The sequence below is a fragment of the Poromitra crassiceps genome, assembly GCF_964638095.1.
Source record: "Poromitra crassiceps genome assembly, chromosome: 23".
NCBI lineage: Eukaryota > Metazoa > Chordata > Actinopteri > Beryciformes > Melamphaidae > Poromitra > Poromitra crassiceps.
Genome location: NC_139639.1, coordinates 14,910,418 through 14,931,576, shown reverse-complemented (window position 1 = coordinate 14,931,576; position 21,159 = coordinate 14,910,418). Strand labels below are relative to the sequence as shown.

At 46.9% G+C, this 21,159-nt stretch overlaps 2 protein-coding genes across 2 annotated transcripts in view; one reads left to right on the top strand and one right to left on the bottom strand.

The window, feature by feature from the left end:
- kcnmb3 (potassium calcium-activated channel subfamily M regulatory beta subunit 3) overlaps positions 1-2,059 on the top strand; it is a gene marked incomplete at both ends in the record, with an annotated part of 2,905 nt that extends 846 nt beyond the window's left edge. Inside the window, 3 exons of the mRNA XM_083658997.1 lie at positions 1-179; positions 337-517; positions 1,694-2,059. The exon at positions 1-179 is cut by the window's left edge and continues 22 nt beyond it. Of these exons, the coding sequence (XP_083515123.1) occupies positions 1-179; positions 337-517; positions 1,694-2,059 (726 nt within the window). The remainder of the gene's footprint in view (positions 180-336; positions 518-1,693) is intronic.
- Positions 2,060-2,430: 371 nt separating this feature from the next.
- On the bottom strand, positions 2,431-20,073 carry LOC310796855 (phosphatidylinositol 4,5-bisphosphate 3-kinase catalytic subunit alpha isoform-like). The gene is made up of 21 exons (XM_083659083.1): positions 19,951-20,073; positions 18,554-18,968; positions 18,089-18,298; positions 17,687-17,937; positions 17,126-17,371; positions 16,760-16,845; positions 16,541-16,646; positions 16,229-16,381; positions 15,589-15,723; positions 15,087-15,211; positions 14,753-14,834; positions 14,344-14,508; positions 13,294-13,397; positions 12,805-12,976; positions 11,802-11,908; positions 11,204-11,325; positions 9,443-9,521; positions 8,829-8,999; positions 8,302-8,419; positions 8,055-8,206; positions 2,431-5,567 (listed from the first exon to the last, which is right to left on the bottom strand). Exons 2-21 carry the CDS (start codon positions 18,903-18,905, stop codon positions 5,297-5,299), a joined length of 3,207 nt encoding a protein of 1,068 aa, XP_083515209.1. The 5' UTR covers positions 18,906-18,968; positions 19,951-20,073; the 3' UTR covers positions 2,431-5,296.
- Between the last annotated feature and the right edge of the window lie 1,086 nt (positions 20,074-21,159).

Genomic DNA, 21,159 nt, shown 5'->3' with positions numbered 1-21,159 from the left:
TTGCAGGAGGTGTGGAGGAGAGGGGGGGAAGGGCGGGGAGCGGAGCGGGCTAAGAGCCAGGTGACGGTGTCCAGTGTCGGGGAGGAGCGAGCTGTGCTGCTGGGCTTCACCATGATGGCCTTCTCTGTGCTCATGTTCTTTGTGGTGGGAATCACTACGGTCAAACCCTGTGTCAACAGGTACGCTGTCTCCTCATGCTGCTATGATGTCAACAATACTAGTAGAGATTTTTCTCACTGCTGCATTAGGCTTCAAAGATTCTCAGTTCACAAAGATACTGGAATATTAGGCCTATTTCTGCTTCCCCACTTCATGGTTGTTGTTGTTGTTTTCCAGTAAGTGGGAAGAGGAGGCCTGCTGTGTGCTGGTCCAGGCTGATGTTCTGGAGGAGTGGGTGGACTGCAGAGGGGTGAGCTCCGTGCCGTGCCTCAGGGTGACGGTGAACCTCACAGGCTCCGAGCAGAAGGCTCTCCTCCTCCTCCACTACGACGAGGAGTCGGTCCACCTCAGCCCAGAGGTAGGGCTCTGCGTAGGCCACCTCAGCCCAGAGGTAGGGCTCTGTGTAGGCCACCTCAGCCCAGCGGTAGGGCTCTGTGTAGATGCCACCTCAGGCCAGAGGTAGGGCTCTGTGTAGGCCACCTCAGCCCAGAGGTAGGGCTCTGTGTAGGCCATCTCAGCCCAGAGGTAGGGCTCTGTGTAGGCCACCTCAGCCCAGTGGTAGGGCTCTGTGTAGAGGCCACCTCAGCCCAGAGGTAGGGCTCTGTGTAGAGGCCACCTCAGCCCAGAGGTAGGGCTCTGTGTAGGCCACCTCAGCCCAGCGGTAGGGCTCTGTGTAGAGGCCACCTCAGCCCAGAGGTAGGGCTCTGTGTAGGCCACCTCAGCCCAGAGGTAGGGCTCTGTGTAGGCCATCTCAGCCCAGAGGTAGGGCTCTGTGTAGGCCACCTCAGCCCAGTGGTAGGGCTCTGTGTAGAGGCCACCTCAGCCCAGAGGTAGGGCTCTGTGTAGAGGCCACCTCAGCCCAGAGGTAGGGCTCTGTGTAGGCCACCTCAGCCCAGCGGTAGGGCTCTGTGTAGAGGCCACCTCAGCCCAGAGGTAGGGCTCTGTGTAGGCCACCTCTAGCCTAGGTAAACCCAGCCCCCACGTGACCTGCTCTCTCAGTTCCCAGTCACTAGTGACTGAGAACAGGTCTGAGAGCAGGTCACGTGGGGGCTGGGTTTACCCAGGCTAGGCCACCTCAGCCCAGAGGTAGGGCTCTGTGTAGGCTACCGCAGCTGACATGCAGGGCCACACTGTGCTCCAGTGCATCAGTCAACTGATTCTTTGTTACAATGGATTTGGTGACCCATCAGATTCTGTAACCTGTTGTGCTTTTTGGTTGTTGAGGTTTGGGAATGAGGAGTGAGGTTGAGGTTGGGATTAGGGCAAGAATATCAGGACAGGTCACAAAATCTGATGGGTCACCGAATACGGTGTGACCGAAATCTGTGGCCGAAACGTGTGACGGCAGATGGTGCCTGTTGCTTGCTACAGTACAGTGTGGTGATCACATGTTTTGAAGGCTGCTGTCAGAAATGGTGAAATAATGTATTTGTGCCCCATAAGAAGCAATGCAGTCACACATTTCGATGTAACAGCAGCAATACACAAGCATCTCGATATAAACGAAAACCTGAAACTTCTCGTCTTTTCCTAGTGTTTCTACCTACCCAAATGCAAGATGGACAGGACGGAGCTTCAAGATGAAGTCCTGAATGTGAAAAGCAACTTGGACGCTCAGCTGAGCGGCTCCCTACCTTGTTTCGCTGACCGCACGCGGCACCCGGAGCACGCCATCTTGAGCAGGAAGTACACTTGGAGGACGGCCCTGTTCGCCTTGCTGTGGCCCAGTCTAATGCTGGGCGGCGGGGCTCTGCTGGTGGGGCTGGTGAAGCTGACTCAGTGCCTGGCCCACCTGTCCTCCGAGGTGGTCAGCGAGACGTCCAGATCCACCCAGGGCAAAGTGTACCAGCTGCTCAGGAGGTCCAGCGTGCACTCGCCCTCACAGGACTCTGCCAAATGAACAATATGTATACAATATGTATACAGTGAGTTGACAGCAGCAGCAGTGACAAGGCACAACAACAGAGTTTGTAATCATGACGGAATCAATATGTAATGCAAACCAGTTGCCAAGCCGAGTGAATCTTTGCCTCTAGTTCTTTGGCACAGATGCTTCAATAAGAGTTGGCTGAAGACGTAAAGATTTTCGCATAAACGGGAGGATTGATTATAACTCTGAGCCTTGTTTCAGATTTACTTTTTTGGCATTTTTTATATTTGCATAACCATCTAACACCCAGTTTTCTACATCATAGGCCTTTCAAATAAAGTGTGAAGGAATTAAAGAATATTTCGCAGAAGTTACAATATCAGATACAGAGAAATGTTTTTATTTAACAGTACAATGAATGAATGAATGCAGTTTCTCGTCAGACATGGTCATATGAGGATGAGTAACAAGAGTATTCTGAGACGTTCTGTGATATTTACAGATGAGAAGATAGCTAACATATGGATCTGACTCTTTAAAAACATGCAGGATTAGCTTCTCTCTCCTTATTGTGCTTACAGACTTGATCCATGTGGGGCCAAGACAGGACACCTCCACTAGGGTGCGCTCCTCAGTCCATCGCACTCTGACAACAGCATCAAGTTCTTGTCCCTTCATTCAGCATGAATCTCCCCTCTCTGGTTTGTCATTCATATTGTTTCAACAACTAGAAGCTGTCTACTGGGTTTTTGTACGAGGATGTTGCACATAATGTAATAATTCCACCTTTTCTTGCTTTTTTGGTTAGCAGTTACATATATATGAGTTTGCCTACATTTAGAATACAAAAATATATTACCTCTGTAGTTATTCAAGGAAAGCATTTGCACATGTAGTAGCAGTATCAGTATCTGTTACCTTCATTGTGACATTTTTTGTACCTCACACAAGTAACAAGGTCATTTTTCATACATGAAATTCAAGTAAACATCAGGTCAAAAACAAAAAGAGGATATCCAAGGACCTCATGCATAACGCAGGGTGAGAAACAAAAGAGGAGAAGTATAGCAAATACAAAGGAAAAGAAAACATCTTTTAGATCGTTCTTCCATATAGTTTATATGTTATGGGGTCTAGTTCTCTCATTTTGAATTGAATGGGTCCGGCCCACTGGTTCTGTATCCTGTACAGAAACGCATGCATTCTGTAGGATCGGTTTCCCAAGTCCATACTCAAGTAAAAAAAGAAAAAAGAAAAAAAAAACTTTCGAAGAAAAATCTCCATTCCAAAATAAACGTGGACTGTCAGACAGACTTGAGTGTGCAGGAAACCGTCCTATGTTGTATCATTTGGTAAAGCTGGGACATTTACTGACCACTTGTGTGTCGATGCAGTGAGCGAGCTGCACGGATCGATCCAACACATAAGGGGCAACAATCATAGGAAAGATGAGAGAAGGGGGGAGGGGGGGGGGAAGACACTTGAAGGTAAAACCACAAAATTCACTTCGGTTACATTTCTTTTCCGTGGATTAAACTGTCACAATCTGGGATTATATAGCAAATGTACAGAGGAGGAAAAAGCCTATCTGGTAAATACTCTGTTATATGTACTATGTCAACTTTGAGATCTAGAACGAAGAGGCTGGACAAAAACACAACTGAAAACAAAAGAGATTTCTCAGATGGCTAGATGTTCCACAAATCAAATGTAAAGACGGAAAAGTAAAAAGGCAGGGTTCAAAAGGTGTTTCTCACAGTTCTTTGTCAGACTCACCCCGCTGGGAAGAATTAGGCGAAACTGTTACAGTGCCTAACTGTGCTTTCTCTTATTCTTCTACTTCCATGTACTGTGTACAAAGTTCATTGACACCTTGAATGGCTATGTAAGCACGTCCGGGAGATACTTTGCTCTCTTTACTACTTTCCTCTGAACAGAACATGTTTGCAGTGCACAGTACATACGGAGATCACAACTTGCATAGTGTAACAGCACAGCACACGATTCAGAAGAGTGCACGTCCTTTTCCCCCTGCACTCCTTTACCCTTTCAAAAAAGAAGACATTAAAAACACTGAACAACAAAGATCCATTTCAAAACATGTCATGCTGCCGGGCCATCCTCTAGCCTCTAAAGGGCTTTGTGAAGTCCTTCGGTGTTCCGGCTGCATGGGGGTGGATGACAGACAGAATAATACTGATATAGACAAACAAAACGCAAACAAAAACACAAAATACTGCAAAGATCAGTGCTATGAAAACACACGGGACTGGAATAGTAGTGACTTTTTTTCCTCTTTTTCTTTTTAGAATAAGACTGCAGAGTAGTGGGGTTACATGTCTAGTACTTTGGCTCAGTAGAAAATAAAGACTCAAAAAGGAATAATATGTGCACAGTATGCATACAAGACTATGGATATACCGCTGTACAAAAATCTCAAAGTCAGGAATCTGTCGTGACGCCAATTTCTAAACCGAGGGCACGCCGTGTGTAGGCTGTGAATAACGAGCGCTAGTCGTCAAACGCGACGCTTCGGAAGTATTAGAATGCTATTTTAGTGTTTTCGCGAACAGACGTCTTGGTCGTAGTCCTGAAATTAGAGTGTTGGTGATGGTGATTGCTTCTAAGATTGTAGTAGGGGGTAATTATGATTTTGTGGACAGCAGCGTCCCTTCCACATTCAAGTCTCAGCCGACAAACACCAACCGATCTCTCCTCTGCCTTCATCAGTTCAAAATCGGTAGTGGGGGCATATAATGCGGTTATAATCTTAGAGTTCGTAATGAGCAAAAGCTGGCTATGATGGTGGTATACCACTGCATGGTTGATGCTTTCCCGTTCTTAATGCTGATGGGTGTAGATGTTGTACTGAAAAATAAAACAAGATTTGCCCATAGTTTGTTCACATGAAGGCCAACGTCGTCAAGGTCCACTATACTTGTCTTAGTTCTTATGTAGAAGACGGGATGAAATATAAATCCACCCTGCCATCTTCACTTCATAGTGCAGGGAGATGATTTTCCCACGCCTGTAGAAACAGGAGCAGTTGAGCGTTTATGTCCCTGAAGTAAACCCTTCTTAGCACACGTGTTTTATGGTGAGCTGGCAGGCGATGTTCAGAGTCGCACACCGGCAGATATGATATTATCTAGGCCTTAGTGTGCACGGCAAAATAACTTGCCCCTCCTCGCTACTCTCGTTAGTCCGCGGCGCCGAGTGTTGTCGCCACTTTGCTCGTCTCGTCTCTCCTCTTCTGGTCGCGCCGTCTCAGTTCATGGCGTGCTGGCGGATGGTGTGGAAGATCCAGTCCATCTTGGTGGTCCAGCCGCCGTGGTGGGCGTCGTTCATCTGCTTCATGAAGTAGTCGAGGGCCTCCTGCTCGGACTTGTCCAGGGCCAGCGTCTTTCGGATGTAGGCGATGTCGTCAAACGACTGCAGCTCGGGCATCCCCGAGCCCAGCATCATGGAGAAGAGGTTGATGAAGAGGTTGGCGTGCTGCCGGATCGCCAGGTAGGCCTTGTAGCACATCTCCTGGAACCTGACGGGAGGGGCAGAAGGTCAGAATGATGAGAGGGGGTGGAAGCAGGGAAGGAAGGCAGGGGACTGAGGGGGTGTGACAGAGAGAGAGAGGGGGTGTAACAGAGAGAGCGGGGGCGGGGGCAGTATCAGAGAGGGGGTGTAACAGAAGGCTCTTTCATACACAGATCGCGGAAAAATAGCCGTTTAGGAGTCCCGTAAAGCCAGCCGCCTCGCCACAGAAATTGCTTTCACACAGAGCCAAGCAGCACGGCCACATTACCGTGCTGCTCTGTACTTTCAGGTGAAATCCCCCGCTCCCGCATTGAAAGGCGAGCAGAGGGATTTCCAGCTCCTCCTAGCCCAAATTAATATTTTCATAGGTTAGTGTAGCCTAGGCTACTGTATGATGAACGAATTCAATTCAACAACAGACTTTCCTCCTTCTCCTAGTCCGCTGAGGAGATCTGTATCGGCATTTTCATTGGCTGTTTGCCGATATCATAACTTAATAAAAAAATGCGCTAATTTGCGGCTGCTGCACCTGGAAGAATCCCCTCCTACAGTAGTTCTGTGTCTGGAGCAATGTCCCGCCCACAGCGCTATCTGATTGGTTACACATCAAGCAATAGCCTATCAGAGAGCTCAGAGATGAAATCTTGACACCTCACCTCAGTGCTTTCTGTTCAGCCGCAGCCTGCACTAGACAGGGGGACAGTGCGAGGCTGCCTGAAGCGAGAGCAGCGGACTAGTTGGCTGTTGTAACTGTAACACTCACACTGTGTTAAGGTAAAGCAGCAGATATTGTCATGCCAAAGTTGTAATAAAGTTAATATACATAATAATTACCTACGTTGACATTGCAAAAACACCACGATCTTATGAGCGATTCGTATGAAGCGCTGCCTCGCACAGTGTGGTGTGTGGAGATAGGTCTGTCTATCAGTCTACTTTTTTTACTTTCACTCGTCACTTTCTTGATACATGAGGTGATTTCCCCTGTAATTTTTTTATGAATGAGCTGACCATTCGCACCTTTTCCGGCTCGCTACGACGACCTTTCAAGTGGAGGCGGGTTGTCCGCCAATACGGCGATGTGACAACCTTTGGTGCCGGGACAAAAGGCGTACAAGAATTACCCACCAACGCGCGTTTATGCCTTTCACATCGGAGCCGCGAATCCTAATTTCCGCGCATTTTTCGGCTTTCATGGCCGGTGTGAAAGACGTTAGAGAGAGAGGGGGTGTAACAGAGAGGGGGGGGGCAGGGGCAGTATCAGAGAGGGGGTGTAACAGAGAGAGAGGGGGTGTAACAGAGAGGGGGGGGCGGGGGCAGTATCAGAGAGGGGGTGTAACAGAGAGAGACGGGGTGGGGGCAGTAACAGACATAGATATATATAAAGGCTAGATGGCTTAAGGCGGAGTCAGCAGCGTCGTTGAACGGCCGTCATCTTGCTACAGTGCCTTTCTGGTACGTTCTATGGTAGCTGGTGACCTGCACAGACAAAAATACTCATAACTCGCTGAAATCTTGACGGATTTACAAACGGTTTGGTTTATTACAAGCATATTCCGTTCCCGAGATAGACAAAAAAAAAAAAACCCCCCACTAAAAACACTATTTTTTTGATGAGCTCCAAATTACACCAAAATTAAACCGAAGCATCTATGCCATGAGAGGGATTCAGGCACAAAGTTTCATGCAGTTTCATCCATTTCCCTAGGAGTTATGATCATATGATGTTGCCATACTAACCCAACAACAGATGCTCATAACTCCTAGTAGCTCCCTGTAGCAAGATGGCCGCCATGCGACGACGTCGCTCTCCATTGGCCGGCAGCGCGGGTAAGCTATCTAGCCTTTATATATATCTATGGTAACAGAGAGGTGTAACAGAGAGAGAAGGGGTGTAACAGAGAGAGCGGGGGCGGGGCCAGTATCAGAGAGAGGGGGGCGGGGGCTTCACACAAGGCAAATAAAGGAAAAGGAAAGCTTCAGGGCTCCAGACTGCGGCCAAAATCGTTCCATATGCGACCATTTTTTCAGAGTGTACAAGTATGGCACAGGTACTGCATTAGCCATTGTGGTTGAAAGTACTGTAGTCCTTTTTCTTCTTCAAGGTTCAGTCGGTCTCTCACTGCCTGCACTTTCATCATCAGTGGGGGGCACAGGGCCGACAGCGCTCTGTTCCGTCGGCGGAAAGAGAGACGCGGAAGCATGGAGGCTTCGACGCATCGGTCAGCGCTTCCCGCCTCCCGGGGGGCACGGCGGCGCGTGAGAAACACAAAGATTTACGAAGAAAGACAAAAGAAGGGTGCAACCAAATTATGTTCTGGTGCGACCAACTGAGAAAGTTGGTAGCAAAAGTTAGTCTGGAGCCCTGAGCTCAATCTCAATCAATGACAGTGACAATGACAGATTTCGTTTTGGTTCGGGTGCCTTTTAAAACTCAGGAACAATTATTCTTTAATCCCCAAGATAATCAACTCATACAAAGCGCAGTTGTTACCTTTCAAACTCCCTTGTCTTGGTGCACTCCTGGGTTCCTTTGCTAATAACGATCAAGAAGTCCTGCGTCAGCACGAAAGGCACTCGCTCTCTCTTGTACCCAAACTTCTTCTTTTTGTGATCGAGGAAATGGCCAAAGTCGATGTGGAACAGCTGTGAAAAGACAAAGAAATAAATGGTACAATTATAAAAAAAAACTGCACAGAAATATTAGAAGAACAGAAATGATGTCAAAATATAATCTTTACCTGTCCATCATCTTTGACCATAATGTTGCTATTGTGTCTGTCTCCTATGCCCAGGATAAACGTGGCTACACAGTAGCCTGCGCACGACCGAGTAAACAGATCTATTGCCTGGTCATACCTAAGAAATAAAACACATGAAAATACTTAAATAAATACTTAAATAATACAGACAGGGTTCAATACCATGAATCCCTGTTCAATGCAACCGTAGCCTCAAAACAGTGAATCAAGATTTACTAACATTTGAAAGACACAATACATGGAACGAGAGGTTACATTGCAAATAAAACCCACAAAGAAATTGAGTGACTATTCTCACAAGTAAGCGAATGCAAACGCTATGCATATTATCCAGATGAAGGAAATCCATGACAGCAATTCCATCAAGAATCATTTGGCATAATGTATATCTGATATCACCTCTATACTAATAATCCTGCTCCATCAAAGTTACCACTACCACCACTACCATCTCCATGCCAAGCACAAGAGAAGCCCCATAAATCCTCATTGTTCTTGCCACTCACATCTCTCCCCTGTTCTTATCCTTCAGCCATTGGTGCAGTGTATGGCTGTTGAACTGCAGCGCCCCCTTTAGGCCTCCTTTACACTGGATCTGCATGATGGTGTGGGAGTTCCTCACCACCTCGATCAAACCCACACAGTCACCGATGGACAGACAACCGTACGGCAGCATCCTGGGAGGAAAAATACAGACATTGAACATATTTGAACGTACTTATAGACTGAAACCTAATTACTCAGATACATACAACCATATTTGATATCTTTCCTTTTACCTGGAAGTCAAACAAAGATTGACATGTGGTTTCCAAAAAAAACGCAAGAGGAAGCAGTCAAGGAGTCAGAGCAGCAAGACTGCAAATTGAAATCATTGCTTCTTCAAATCTCTCGAAGCGTACTATGAGCACGGTGAGCAGTTCACCTACATGGACTCTCTGTGTAGCTCATTCAAACTATAGCACTCAACTCAAAGTAATGATGGACTTCATATGAAATGAACTGGGCTGGTGGCAGTAATCTGCATTCAAGCACAGAGTAGAGAACACAAAGGGTACCCGACGCCTGTTCATGTCTGCCTGCATCCTTTGCTGTCATGGTAACGGGGGGCAACGCCTACCTGAGATCAAGCCCCAGGTTCTGCCAGATGTTCTCCATGATCCTAATGATCTGCAGCGTCAGCATGTCCTGCCTCAGATCTGGAGGGAGGGAGGGACAGGGTGGGTGGGGGAGAGAGAGAGGTGACAGGGTGGGCAGGGGAGAGAGGGGGCAGGGTGGGTGGGGGAGAGAGAGGGGGGCAGGGTGGATGGGGGAGAGAGGGGGCAGGGTGGGTGGAGTAGAGAGGGGACAGGGTGGGTGGGGGAGAGAGGGGGCAGGGTGGGTGGGGGAGAGAGAGGGGACAGGGTGGGTGGGGGAGAGAGGGGACAGGGTGGGTGGGAGAGAGAGGGGACAGGGTGGGTGGGGGAGAGAGAGGTGACAGGGTGGGTGGGGGAGAGAGGGGGCAGGGTGGGTGGGAGAGAGGGGACAGGGTGGGTTGGGGAGAGAGAGAGGGGACAGGGTGGATGGGGAAGACAGGGTGGATGGGGGAGAGAGGGGGCAGGGTGGGTGGGGGAGAGGGGACAGGGTGGGTGGGGGAGTTAGGGGGCAGGGTGGGTGGGGGAGAGAGAGAGGGGACAGGGTGGATGGGGGAGAGAGGGGGCAGGGTGGGTGGGGGAGAGAGAGGGGACAGGGTGGGTGGGGGAGAGAGGGGACAGGGTGGGTGGGAGAGAGAGGGGACAGGGTGGGTGGGGGAGAGAGAGGTGACAGGGTGGGTGGGGGAGAGAGGGGGCAGGGTGGGTGGGAGAGAGGGGACAGGGTGGGTTGGGGAGAGAGAGAGGGGACAGGGTGGATGGGGAAGACAGGGTGGATGGGGGAGAGAGGGGGCAGGGTGGGTGGGGGAGAGGGGACAGGGTGGGTGGGGGAGTTAGGGGGCAGGGTGGGTGGGGGAGAGAGAGAGGGGACAGGGTGGATGGGGGAGAGAGGGGACAGGGTGGATGGGGGAGAGAGGGGACAGGGTGGGTGGGGGAGAGAGGGGGCAGGGTGGATGGGGGAGAGAGGGGGCAGGGTGGATGGGGGAGAGAGGGGGCAGGGTGGGTGGGGGAGAGAGAGGGGACAGGGTGGGTGGGGGAGAGAGAGAGGGGACAGGGTGGATGGGGGAGAGAGGGGACAGGGTGGGTGGGGGAGAGAGGGGACAGGGTGGGTGGGAGAGAGAGGGGACAGGGTGGATGGGGGAGAGAGGGGACAGGGTGGATGGGGGAGAGAGGGGACAGGGTGGATGGGGGAGAGAGGGGACAGGGTGGATGGGGGAGAGAGGGGACAGGGTGGGTTGGGGAGAGAGAGAGGGGACAGGGTGGATGGGGAAGACAGGGTGGATGGGGGAGAGAGGGGACAGGGTGGATGGGGGAGAGAGGGGGCAGGGTGGATGGGGGAGAGAGGGGACAGGGTGGGTGGGGGAGAGAGGGGACAGGGTGGGTGGGGGAGAGAGGGGACAGGGTGGGTGGGGGAGACAGGGAGGGTTGACGACAGTGAGGTGAATATTAAGCCACCCTTTGATCAACGCCATGATGCATAATGGAACAGAGCTGTCAAAGTTAACAACAAATAAGACAACTTGTTCTGGCTCTTGTCTGTGTGCTGTGTAAAGTGCAGAGATAAGGTTGTGTTTGGATTTGTATGCCGATATGCCCTGCAGCAGGCTGGCTCGGGCTGGGAATGATGCGGTATGCTCAGCAGCAGCATGTCCAAGTCTGTGTGTGTGTGTGTGTCTGTGTGTGTGTGTGTGTGTGTGTGTGTGTGTCCAGACAGTGAGAGCAAGGCGAAAGACTCAAGAGACACAGCTCACCATCTCCATTTTTGAAGATGATTTCATTGCTTTGGAAGAGCAGCTCTGACATCATATCTGGGTTCTCCCAGTTGAGCCACAGAGGTCGCTTGGCCGATGACATCATCCTGCACTCCTCCAGGCTGAGAGAAGACGGGGATATGTTATTATTATATTATTATTATTATATAAGTTCAGGGACACAAAATACAGGAAGGATAGAAAGAATGAAAGGGGAGATTATGTCCAAAAGCCATGAAATCCTCAAGCAAAAGTGGTGATTTAGCATGGGACCAAAACCCCTAGGATTGTGGTTTTGCTCAGTTTTGTATTTATGAAGAAAATACTCTTTTCCCCCCTCAAATATGTCATGTGGATTGGTCTGACTAGAAAAAGGGGCTGTGTTCTTAGAGCAATAAATATGTGTTTTTGTTGAATTATGCTTCATCCACACGCAAAATACACAAAGCTGTTTTCACAGTGATCTATTTGAAGCGTTTGTCAGGGATTTGAGGAGAAAAAGAAACACCCACAGACAAGTAAATATAGAATGTTTGCGGCCGCCGGTTTGGGATGAGGAGGAAGAGAGAGTGTGAGATAAGAGAGACTGCCAATGTACCGGAGGTTGCCCAGCTGGTGGGCTGGATTCAGAGGAGAGGTGAAACTTTGCAGTGCGTCCATGTAGTCGGGCCTTCTCATCTGCTCCACCAGAAACTTCATTTGAACCTTGCAGGAGACAAGAGACTGGATCAGTGAGTAATGCTCTTGGAATACAGCTGTGGGAGTCTAGAGACTAGTGAATGCATGTGCAGGCAGTTCACTGCCTTTTTTTCTCAGCTGTTTTTCTGAACGTTTCATAGTGAGATGGCGATGTGTCAAAGAGGACTTTCAGCTGATTTCATGCAGCCTCTGGTGGCCATGTCGGAGGTCCACAGCTCTCGGCAACTTGAGAGATTTCTGAGAGATCTCTGAGATTTTGAAACTTTAGACTCATCTGAACAGTATTGAATAGACATGGTTCCTTTCAGTGCAGCTTTTGACTGGGCAGTGATCATTTCATTCCCTGATACAGCTGATCAATTGTGTGTTCAGATCCTGTCAGCTTGTTAGTTAGCTAGTTAACCCTGGCATCTGCATAGGTTACCATCACCGGTAATGCATCCGATGGGTTGGCACAATAGCTAACGTTAGGTGGCTTGTACCTATTAGTGTCCAGTAGTGACATACAGTATTACGGTTAATGTTAGTTGCTTTGCTAACTTAACTTGCTGGCTAGCTACCAATGTCAAAAGTCAACTAGTTTAATTAAGGTTAACTGAGAGGACACTTCCAAAGTTCCAACTCAGGAGTTCCTTTTCACCTGTAGCTATGACACGACTGTATGGAACGATTGATCTTTTACAGATATCTTTCTGGTCGTTGTAATATATTTAGCAATTGTACAATAATTTACAATTCTCCAAAGAGACCTCCAAGATAGCACCAGCTGTGGATCCTGCTATGAGATTTCTCACTCTTTCATGTTGCAGACCTTGTATAACATAAGATGAGAGTTTCCATTTGGTTCCCAAATGGTCAGGGTTAAACTCTGCAACTCAAGTGTTTGGCAGCAGTCTGATTACCTTGTGTGCCTCATCCTTCTTCTCCTGCTTGAGGAGCTCGGTGAGGTTGATGAGCTTCTCCATGGCCTCCACCTGTCTGCTCAGGTGCTTCAGGTACATGCCACAGGCCCGGCAGTACGACTCCAGCAGCAAGCCGAAGCGCTGGCTCACCGTCTTGTTGTGCATCTCTGACCTGGAGATGCACGCGGAGGAGAGACAGAGGCAGGCGTCAGCAAGCTGTTTGTGTAATGATGGAAAAATGTGTACAAGCCTCCGCGCGTACGCGCACGCACGCACGCACGCGTGCACGCACACACACACACACACACACACACTATTTGAAAATGATTGACTGAGGTCAGCTTTTTCCACAGAACGCACGGTACTTCAATTCAACAGGTTTAACAGGATCTGAGCTGACAGTTAAGTGACATTCAAGCAATCGCCTGACCTTTCAACTCGCACACAAACAATTCCAATTGTCGAGGAGACCTTTTGAAATCAACTCACTTCAAATGCCAGAAGAAGAAATGTCCTATCCTCTGATTGGTCAATGCCTTTTTCAGCAGGAACCGTGCAAGCGGGTTATCAAGGTACTGCTCATACTTCAGAACCTGGGCACAGACAGAAGGATTACTCCACAGTCCGTTTACATAGAAACAGCATGAAAACATCCCCCGCAAACACTGACAGTGATTCCCTAAGTGTGGGCCGCAGTGTGAGGTACTGCAGGTGGGCTGCGAGTGGTCTGCCAACACTCTAGATTCTTGCGGGCAATCACATGGCTGTAGGAGGGCTATTTTTAAAGCTACAATGGAGATCATGTTATCAGAAGAAAGTAGAAGACCTGAGGCATCCATTGGTACCAAGAATACTATGCTAACCTGTCGGGAAGGGAGGTAAATAACGGTCCAAATGTAGGTTAAATTTGGGCGACGGAAAACTATTTCAAAGGGGTCCCTTGACCTCTCAACTCAATTTATCTGAATGAAAATAGGTTCAATGGGTACCCAGGAGTCTCCCCTTTACAGATAAAGTAGCATTTTTCACAGCCTAGCATTAATAGCTTGTGGATTGAGTTCTTCTGTTGTTGCTCATCACATTTTGTCTCAACAAATGTGTTATGCATGCAAATACTTCTGGTGATGAGTAATGGGGAGACATTTTTGGTGATCTGCTTTTGGGTATTTTGCCTAAATGTTTTTATATGTGAATGGATTATTAATTTCCCTTATGCCCAAGTTCACATGCTCTGTTAATGAAATAAAAAAGATATAATATATAAAAAACACATAGGGAAATACATCATCTTAGTCTCGTGTGTTGATCAGAGTTGTGATTAAAGGGTTGGGTGGGGGCCCCGGAAGATTTTCAGATTTCAAAGTGGGCCGCGGCATTCTTAAGTTTCGGGAACCTCTGCTTTATCATATCAAGCGGAGGATTTGGTGTTAAGCGGTCTTCTATTCAGACTAACGTGCCGGGAAACAACACGCTTCATACTATCCATGACATGCATATTTACAGCACAGCCAGGCCACAGATGAGGATGATGCACCACACCTGAACCAGTTGAATGAGGTATTGTGAGAGTCTGTCATCTGTTAGGTATTTCTCAAGGCACTTGACGGCAAAGTCTCTGATCATAGGGTCGGGGAAGTTGCAATCCAGCAACTCCATGGCTTGTTCTGGCTTAATAGCTGGCCAGTCCTTTAGAAGGCAATACATCTGCAGTGGAAAGACAGTGCACAGTACATATTTTTGTTAAAGAATTAGACTTAAAAATATATATATAAAAAAAAAATATATAATATATATATATACAATCCTAGAATGCATGAGATGGTGAGTTGCTTTGCACTATCTGGCTAAAAATGTTGAGCTGCATCAAAACAGACTGCATATCCTGTTGCCCATAGGCTGTCCTTCAAAATAAAGATGCATCAGCAGCAGAAACCTGAGCTCGGCCTACCTGTGCAACCTCATCTCTGGAGTTCCATTTCACAGCCAGCAGGATCTTGGGAAGGATCTCTGGCATATTGACACAGTGATGTCTGAAATCGATCGAGGAGAGGTTAGTTTTTTATTTATGGATATAACATCTAAATGAGCTCCATATGCACAATGGCTTTTGTGTAAAATGTGTTTAAATCCCAAATGTTATGTCAATCTACCATTCATACATCTCAAATCAAACCTCATACAATGGCACGCACACACGCACACGCACGCACACACACACACACACACACACACACACACACACACACACACACACACACACACACACACTACACACACACTACCTCTGCCTCCATAGGAAGTCTTTCTCCTGCTCAGTGATCTCAGACAGTGCGTCTCGGTTACACACCAGGCGTAGCTGCTCATTGTCACTGTCCGTCAGGGGGTTGTCACGCGCCAACCTGTTACTCTTTCACACCAGATAAAAAACACAATCAAAAAAATCAATGACTTGAGAATCCTCTTTGCCATTCTAGGATTACGATTGTGGGGTCAGGATGGGGTCTCCACTCCAGGGACTCGGGGCTTGCATGTGTACACACACACACACACACACACACACACACACACACACACACACACACACACACACACACACACACACACACACACACATGCACACAAAACACTTGAATGAATGGCTGAAACAATGTCATTGTGAGTGGTGTGAGAGAACAAGGCGGTGGCGGTTGTTTACGTGGTGAAAATCAATTTCCATGACAAATCTACTCATGTGAAAAGTGAAACAAGAATCCACACACACACAAAACAGTCTTGTTAGCTTACCACACTGTTGTGACAGCAATTAATGCCGAGCTCTCTGGAGATGTTCCAGTTTGCGTGGTCCTCGATGGTGGTGTAATCAGGGAACTTGACTGGGCAACTGAAATGGTCAAACTCCAGCTCCAGACAAGGGGTTTCCTGTGTGTTTGCAAAGCAGTGAAAGGGAAAAAGGTTGTTCAAGGTGCTTACTGGACTCAAACAAAGGTGCCTTTGGAGAGGGCGATGTGTCAATAAGTCAGTGTGGAATAAGAAGCACGGTTACTTAAAGCGAGGTAGCTTATGTCCAGCTCTGAAACTTTGCAGGTTGTCACCAGCTCTACAGAACTACGTCATGAGTGTAATGTAAGTGTCATGTCTTGTTTGATATGTCATCATAATAATGGCAACCTGGAAAGGCTGATCGTATCCCTGTCACTGAAAGACATTCACTTGGAATCCCGTGGTTGGGACTTGGACTATTTTAGAATGTTTATATTATTTGGTCATAAATATTTCTCAGATATACACTTTTGCACTTTTTCAGAGAACATGTGGGGAAAAAAGCTACCGGGACAGAACAGAGTACAATGTCTGTGTTTACATTTCAAACCTCTCTGTCATATCAATATTTGACTTCTTTTTTTTTTTTTTTACTGCTTTTCACCTTGTTGGGGTTAGAGCCTGTACCACCGATACCATTGAGCAGATCTTCCATGCCATGTGGAACGGGCCACAGGTTGAGAGCCATCTTGCCTGCCACCAGTGTGTGGGTGTAGTCAAACAGGTTGATGTTGCCCCAGGCTAGAGGACAGTGCTCCTAAACGAGAATAGCAGCAAAAATGATTATGAAAAGCAACAGCTCGAGGCTATGAAATAGACAGGTGCAATGTGCAACACATGTATACATTAACCTACTTAATTAACCCCTCTGGATTGAACACCAAAAAACAAATGAGGAGAGGATCACTCTGCTCACCTCTTTCGCTCCCTTCCTCCCTTTCACAGAACAGATGGAGAGGCAGAGTCGGGCGGCGCGAGGGATGTCTGGAATGTACATGTCATAGTTCAGCCACTCGTTCCACCTGGAATAAACCGGGAAGAACACGTTCCGAAAATCAAACACAATATCACCAAAAAACCTAGCCGAAGACAGAAAGACCATCCGGTGGGACCGCTGAGCTCAATTGTGTAATACCTGGGGTTCGAACACGGCACGCGCTGAGTGTTGACGTTGTCGCACATCTGCTCCCCACCGTGGTATATCCCCGTCCTGACATAGATCTACAACAGCCACAAGGACAACAGAGTTTGACAGCAATCTATCTCATAAGAAGGATAGCATTCACTTCAATTCTGGCCGGATGAAGTGAAAGGCAATATAAAACATCTTCCAATATCCAACATGTTATTGGAGACTAGCGAGTCCAATAAACGTGATATTACAGTCAGGATTTATCTCAACTAGTGCAGCACACAATCACTATTGGACAATGGAGACCGGAGAATCCCTAGAGAAAGGGAGATAAGGTAGCCATGGGACCATGCTGGTGTATCTCTGTACCTTGTCAATGTCTCTGATGTTGACATTGACATAGGTGGCACACAGTATCCTGATTCTCAGCGTTCCATTGATAGTCCACAGAGACTTGGTGGCCGTCTCCCCGTTCATATAGGGCGTTGCCGTGGAGATTCGTCGTGCATATGACGGCATGGTGAAGTTGTCGATGGGCAGCTGGGTATACAGGCTGTCTTTCGCCATTAGCATCAAGTTGGGCATCCGGCCCAGCATGATACAGCTGCGCACGTACTGTTAAGAAATGACAATGGGAATATTAGTAGTGCTATTTTTAAGCTATTCATACCATTTCTAGGTCATCATTATTTAGCTTACAGGATTTTACAATTACAGCTACAACCCGAAAATCCTACACTTTGTGCTTATACATGTATACCATGATCTCATAGTGTTGTATCAGCACATTTTACAGACAGCATATTTTCTAATAACATTCAATTAATGTGATGAATTGTTTTGGATTAAATGTTGAGTCCATCTAAAGTGGATTTCTTAGCCACTAAGTAAGCATCAGTTGCAGCTAGCCCCGAGATTAAATTAGATTACCTTGTACTGACTCAGAGGGTATTTCTCCAGCAAGTACTCGTCACAGCCGCACACTTTGAGGATGTACTTGCCCTGGTACTCCTGCACACACATCTTTAACTGCTCGTGGGAGAGCAGCATGCTGCGGGTCTTCTTCCTGATGGCTTCGGCAATCACCTGCTCCGGCACATAGTCGTGGTTGATCTTCAGGGTGTACTTCTGTTTGTCATTGCTGGGAGACACAATTACCCATATCACCACGATAATTTGACCTGAGGGAAAGAAGAAAATAAAGTTTAAATTCTAACAAATATGATTTTTTTTTAATGCATAGAGGCGGTGTAAACAAAAAGATGAAGTGTTAATGTTTGAAAATATACTGACACAAAAAACATTTGCCCCTAAAAAGTGACAATGACTGACCCTTATCTAGCTTGTTGAAGATGTGCTTTGGAAGTTCTGCTGTGGATTCTACATTGGGTGGATAGACGTACAAAGCTCTACTGTGGGGTCCGTTCGTGTCTCTAAGGTCCACAGCCTCTTTGCAAACGTTCAAAATGTTCCTTCTGAAATCTTGTACTTCTGGATCTTTCACCAGATCAAACTCACATATAGGCATCCCAATAGCAAAACCTACAGAAAAAAAGAGAACATAATGGAAATTAACTGTGTAGTCGTATATCCATGAACCTCATTAGAAGAACAAGTTCAGAATGCATCTCATGACATCTGGGCAAGAAAATCAGCATATGCCATGGCATAATAGAATGCAACACAAAACAACAATATGTACATTTGATTAAATTGTTTTCACTTTGACAATGACATTCGGGCAACCCTCAGTGCCATACTAGGCTTTGGAATTGTAAATTGGGGAGGGACTCGTACCAATCTCTCTGTTGAGAATTTTCTCCTCTCTGTTGCCTACTGGCTCGATGACTTTGAGGAAAGCCTGGAAGAGCCTGAGGTCACACAGCCTCCTGGTCTCATCGTAGAACTCCTCTCTCTCTGCCTCCTGGGTGACACTGACAAAGATGTAGGAGGTCTCCTCCTGCAGCAGATGGTGAAGAGGGTATTTCCTGGCCTCCTTGAACAGTTCATGTTTCACTGTGATTAGTGTGGCCTCCCTCAGGCACTCCAATGTGAGAATCATGCCATTTGGCAGAAGGCAGTCCACCAGGATGCTGGGGGGCATCAAGTGCATACCCCATAGTTCTCCTGAGGATGGCCTGGGAGGCATGGTGGTGCCGGCAGTCCACTCTTTTCAACGTCTGGTAATTACAAGATGAGTAATGTAAACCTACTGAAAGAGAGAGAGTTACATAAGAGCCACTGACCTGTTTAGAATAATGCAAAAATGCGTGTGGTAAACATGACTGGACTGAGGGTAGAGTTGCAAAGTGACAGCATAAAAGATGCTAAATATACACTCCTTGGAGTACATGGGATGTCAAGCATTTCATGAACACATAACGTAGTTAAGTGATACAGGGGAAATGACAGATGACCAATGTATTGTAATGTAATATGTTAGGCATATCTTATTACATATATCAGGTAAAATATAAGTTAAATTGACGTATTAACGCTAGTGGCAGTAACAGCTTTACAAACTAGCGGTCGTGATTAAATTAAATACTAGTCTAGCCAGCTGCTTGCGTTACCACGTTCATTCCAAGAATTAGCTAACGTTAACATAACAGATGTCATCACATCAAAGATGGAAAAATCTTAGCAACTCCGTCTTTAGTAAGTTGGTGCTAAAGTGACTGCTAATATTTATTTAAAGTCAGCAACAAGAAGCTTGTTGTCAACTAACAGCTAACATACAGATGTCGAATGAAATGGCTTATAAACAACCATGTAAACAAACCCGCTAACGTCCATTAGCATCGCTGGCTGAAGTGCAGCTAACATTGCTACGTTAGCTAGCCCAGGCTTGGGCTCGCCAGTCACCTCGTCTTCTAGTAACGTAATTGCTGTTGGGTGGGTTAGGTTATTTAGCTAGCTAACCTGGCTAGCCAAGTCCACTAAACAAATCATGTAATTTGCTAATTTAAAAGCTCGCCTTGCACGCATTTCACTAAATAAAGGGCGTGAACATGAACTCAATGCCTTGCGAGTAATGTTGTGGTTATTTTATTCTCGTTGTGGAGGTTCACACATTTCACGACCAAAACACGAAACAACAAATATAGCAGACAGCGCTAGCTGACCGGTTAGCTAGGAAGCTATTCGCCAACACGATCATTAGCATAGCTAGCTCAGTAAATCCCATAATGTACCCGTTCTAGACGTCTCGCCCAGGCGCTGCTGGCTAGCTCTACTCCATTCAAGCAGCGGTCGTCAGGAGTCGGGACAGTCCAGCTTTCCAAGACAGATGCCCCTAGCTATCGGCGTTGTGGTCAATATGTCGTGGAGGAATACGTCTATAACACTCCATGATGTTATTCATCGTGCCGTCCCGAAATAAACTGCAAATTTGGGTAGCACGCTAGCTCCACACGGCTAGCTTGCTCGAAGCTGGCTAGCAGGCTCATCATCATGGACCGCCCTCCCACACAGTCTGTGTGGAGAAAACAGTTTGTCATCATGAGACAATGTCCACAGTTTTCCATGAGAGGAGAAAAATGCATCCAAAGAAATGCCATCAAACAGCACGAGGAAAAAGGTACGCAGACATTACAGCACAGTGTCTTAATTCATTTTATTTTAGTCAAATTAATTTAGAAATGTGATGGGTAGATCACAATGTATTAGATCCCCCACAACTATTGTTTATTATTATAAAATGGTGCAGTTTGTATCCACTATCATAAGAGGGTTGCTGTCTTCTTGTGAGTAGTAACATCTAGGTGTTTTATTAATACAGTAGTGGTACAAAGTGGCACAAACTTTGTAGGCTATTCACCTTATGTTCAGACTATGTTTATCTATAGCCTATGTAGGCTATATGTGTCCTTATATGTCTGAATGAATCCAGTTTTCACAGATCTTCCATCCTATTTCATATTACCATGTATTTATTAGCAATATTTACAGTATTTCTGCATTATGGATCAGACACAATATGACTCCTCCAATCAGGGGTTTTCAAAGTCTGAGATTGTGGGCCTCCCCCTGCCCGCCATCATGATTATGTTATTTGATCACATTGCCATTCAACATTTGAGCCAAGATAGCCTGGTATTACTGTTGACATACTTAAGACTATACCAAATACATACAAAGATCTGTCTGAAGATATTTGACTCTGGGAAAGTGGGAAAAACAGTAAAATCCCCTCAAACAACATATCCCTGAACTATCTCTTTAACCAAATCACACACATTTAGGCTATCTATGTGACCTTTTGATAACATGTAATAACTACATGTAATATTTCTTTGACTGCCATTTACTGAGCCTCCCCTGAAACTGTGTGGAGCCCCCCTGAGGAGGCCCGCCTCCCAAGTTTGAAAACCCCTGCCCTAGATGTTAAGTGAGACAAGCAC

What these genes read in the sequence shown, in the direction of transcription:
- LOC310796855 (XM_083659083.1), bottom strand. Translation starts at nt 18,905, where the DNA reads ATGCCTCCCAGGCCATCCTCAGGAGAACTATGGGGTATGCACTTGATG. An exon ending in CTTCAACAAGCTAGATAAGG is followed by an intron (nt 17,938 to 18,088) that starts GTCAGTCATTGT and finishes TCTTTCCCTCAG; the next exon opens with GTCAAATTATCGTGGTGATA. An exon ending in CATCTTCAAAAATGGAGATG is followed by an intron (nt 9,522 to 11,203) that starts GTGAGCTGTGTC and finishes CCCTCCCTCCAG; the next exon opens with ATCTGAGGCAGGACATGCTG.